General features: G+C 41.6%; 1 protein-coding gene across 1 annotated transcript; it reads right to left on the reverse strand.

Moving 5' to 3' along the window:
* Nucleotides 1-69: 69 nt before the first annotated feature.
* Nucleotides 70-282, reverse strand: TRIADDRAFT_34904 (uncharacterized protein; the record flags this gene model as incomplete). The annotated part of the gene is made up of 1 exon (XM_002118855.1): nt 70-282. The coding sequence occupies one exon, from the start codon at nt 280-282 to the stop codon at nt 70-72; it is 213 nt and encodes a 70-aa protein (XP_002118891.1).
* Nucleotides 283-2,186: the final 1,904 nt, after the last annotated feature.

Here is a 2,186-nt window from a genome sequence, read left to right on the forward strand (position 1 = left end):
ATCAATTCAGACCAGATAGAAACTCTAGTCTCTACCTTTGTACCTACTGTAAGGATTACATGTAATTCATCATTCTTCGATCATAGTACTATGATAATAGATATCTAAGAGTAGGTCAACATTTTTGTTTAAACTGTAACTTAACGAACCAGCTTTTATCTTTGCCCATTCTTCGCCAGTCACACGAACATCTTCGTATTCTACACCGGCTGCAGCGAATAAATAACGCGTTACTTCTGCGCGTCCACGGCTATTAAAATATATCAACTTGTAGTTGGGCATTTTCAATTTAGTTTGCAAATATGAAGAGGGAGTCAACCAAAGCACCAAGCTGAAAATTGCGATGTGTCAAAATCGTTGGTAGAAGGGCATTTATATACTGTACTCAATGTCTGCGGCCATACGCTTACGCTATAAGCAGAGTAGCTCATACAAGCCATTAAAGCTAACACAGCTTTGAAGGCATTCTGCAAGCTTGTCAAAACCATAGTTCGACGGTACAGTGTACAGTACACACTCTACAGTAGTCCTTACTGTACTGTTACACTGTACACTGTAGAGGAGTGTAGTGTACCTACTGTACTGTATAGTCTTATACCGTACTGTACTGTACTGTACAGTACAGTGTACACTATGTATATACTGTAGTGTTAACACTGTACACTGTGTACGTTGGTACGTTCAATGAACGTCCGACGTTCAAATTGGACGTTCGTACGTTCGTTCATTAAAACTGGCTAACGTCCACAGTACTACTGTAGAGTGTAGACCTGACGTGTACCATCAAGCCTCGCACACCGTCAGCCCTAGCAGTCCAGTAAGTGAATCACTGGGACAAGAGCTTGTATCAAATACAACGCCTCGTGATAAAGTGGCGATCAAGCATCACAAGACGTCAACCACTACGATCAAAATCGCTGATTAAGCATATTCTCCAGTTCGAGCTTTGGAAAATCCTGAGGTTGCAAAATTAAAGCTGACTCAGCTTTGAAGGCATTCTGCAAGCTTGTCAAAACCATAGTTCGACGGTACAGTGTACAGTACACAGTCTACAGTACTCGCTGCTGTACTGTTACACCGTACACTGTAGAGGAGTGTAGTGTACCATCAAGCCTCGCCCACCGTCAGCCCTAGCAGTCCAGTAAGTGAATCGATGGGACAAGAGCTTGTATCAAATATAACACCTCATGGTAAAGTGGCGATCAAGCATCACAAGACGTCAACCACTACGATCAAAGTCGCTGATTAAGCATATCCTCCAGTTCGAGCTTTGGGAAATCCTGAGGTTGCAAAATTAAAGCTGACTCAGCTTTGAAGGCATTCTGCAAGCTTGTCAAAACCATAGTTCGACGGTACTGTACAGTGTACAGTACAAGTCTACGGTACTCGCTACTGTACTATTACACTGTACACTGTACCATCAAGCCTCGCCCACCGTCAGCCCTAGCAGTCCAGTAAGTGAATCGATGGGACAAGAGCTTGTATCAAATATAACAACACCACGTGGTAAAGTGGCGATCAAGCATCACAAGACGTCAACCACTACGATCAAAATCGCTGATCAAGCATATTCTCCAGCTCGAGCTTTGGGAAATCCTGAGGTTGCAAAATTAAAATCTTCCTACCATCGCTACTATTTAACCACAAGTTGATACTGTATCAGTATAAACTTATGCTTCATGATAACTGGCTACAACCATAAGAGTTCAATTTAATTCAGTAATCGAGTGATCGTCGTCGTCTTGGAATCGAAAACTGAAATCTACTGTTCAACCAATTAGGACATTCTCTCGATAGAATTGCTGATTGATCGCATCTCAAATCATTCAAGTAATATTCCATTGGCAAGGTAAATATATCCATTCTAGTCAATGTGACCATTAGCATAGAGGAATGCAATGATAGTGAATCGTTCGTTGGTCTTATTCTGGTGACATGAGCGTAGGCATAACTGGATCGTTCTAGAGTAAGCTAAGATGAGTAGAAAGATATAGAGAGGCAATGAATGACTGACTTGCTGACTGGAGGAGTTCTATCAGTCAGCAGAATAATAGTCATGGCGTTGAACGAATGATTATGCTAATAAATTCACCATGATCATATAACAGCCCTTCGATAGTATTCTTTTGCGCTAATGGGTGAACACTGGATAGACAACGCAGTATACATGCTTTAGTATGTCCTAG

This window comes from Trichoplax adhaerens, genomic scaffold, assembly GCF_000150275.1.
Source record: "Trichoplax adhaerens TRIADscaffold_1924 genomic scaffold, whole genome shotgun sequence".
NCBI lineage: Eukaryota > Metazoa > Placozoa > Uniplacotomia > Trichoplacea > Trichoplacidae > Trichoplax > Trichoplax adhaerens.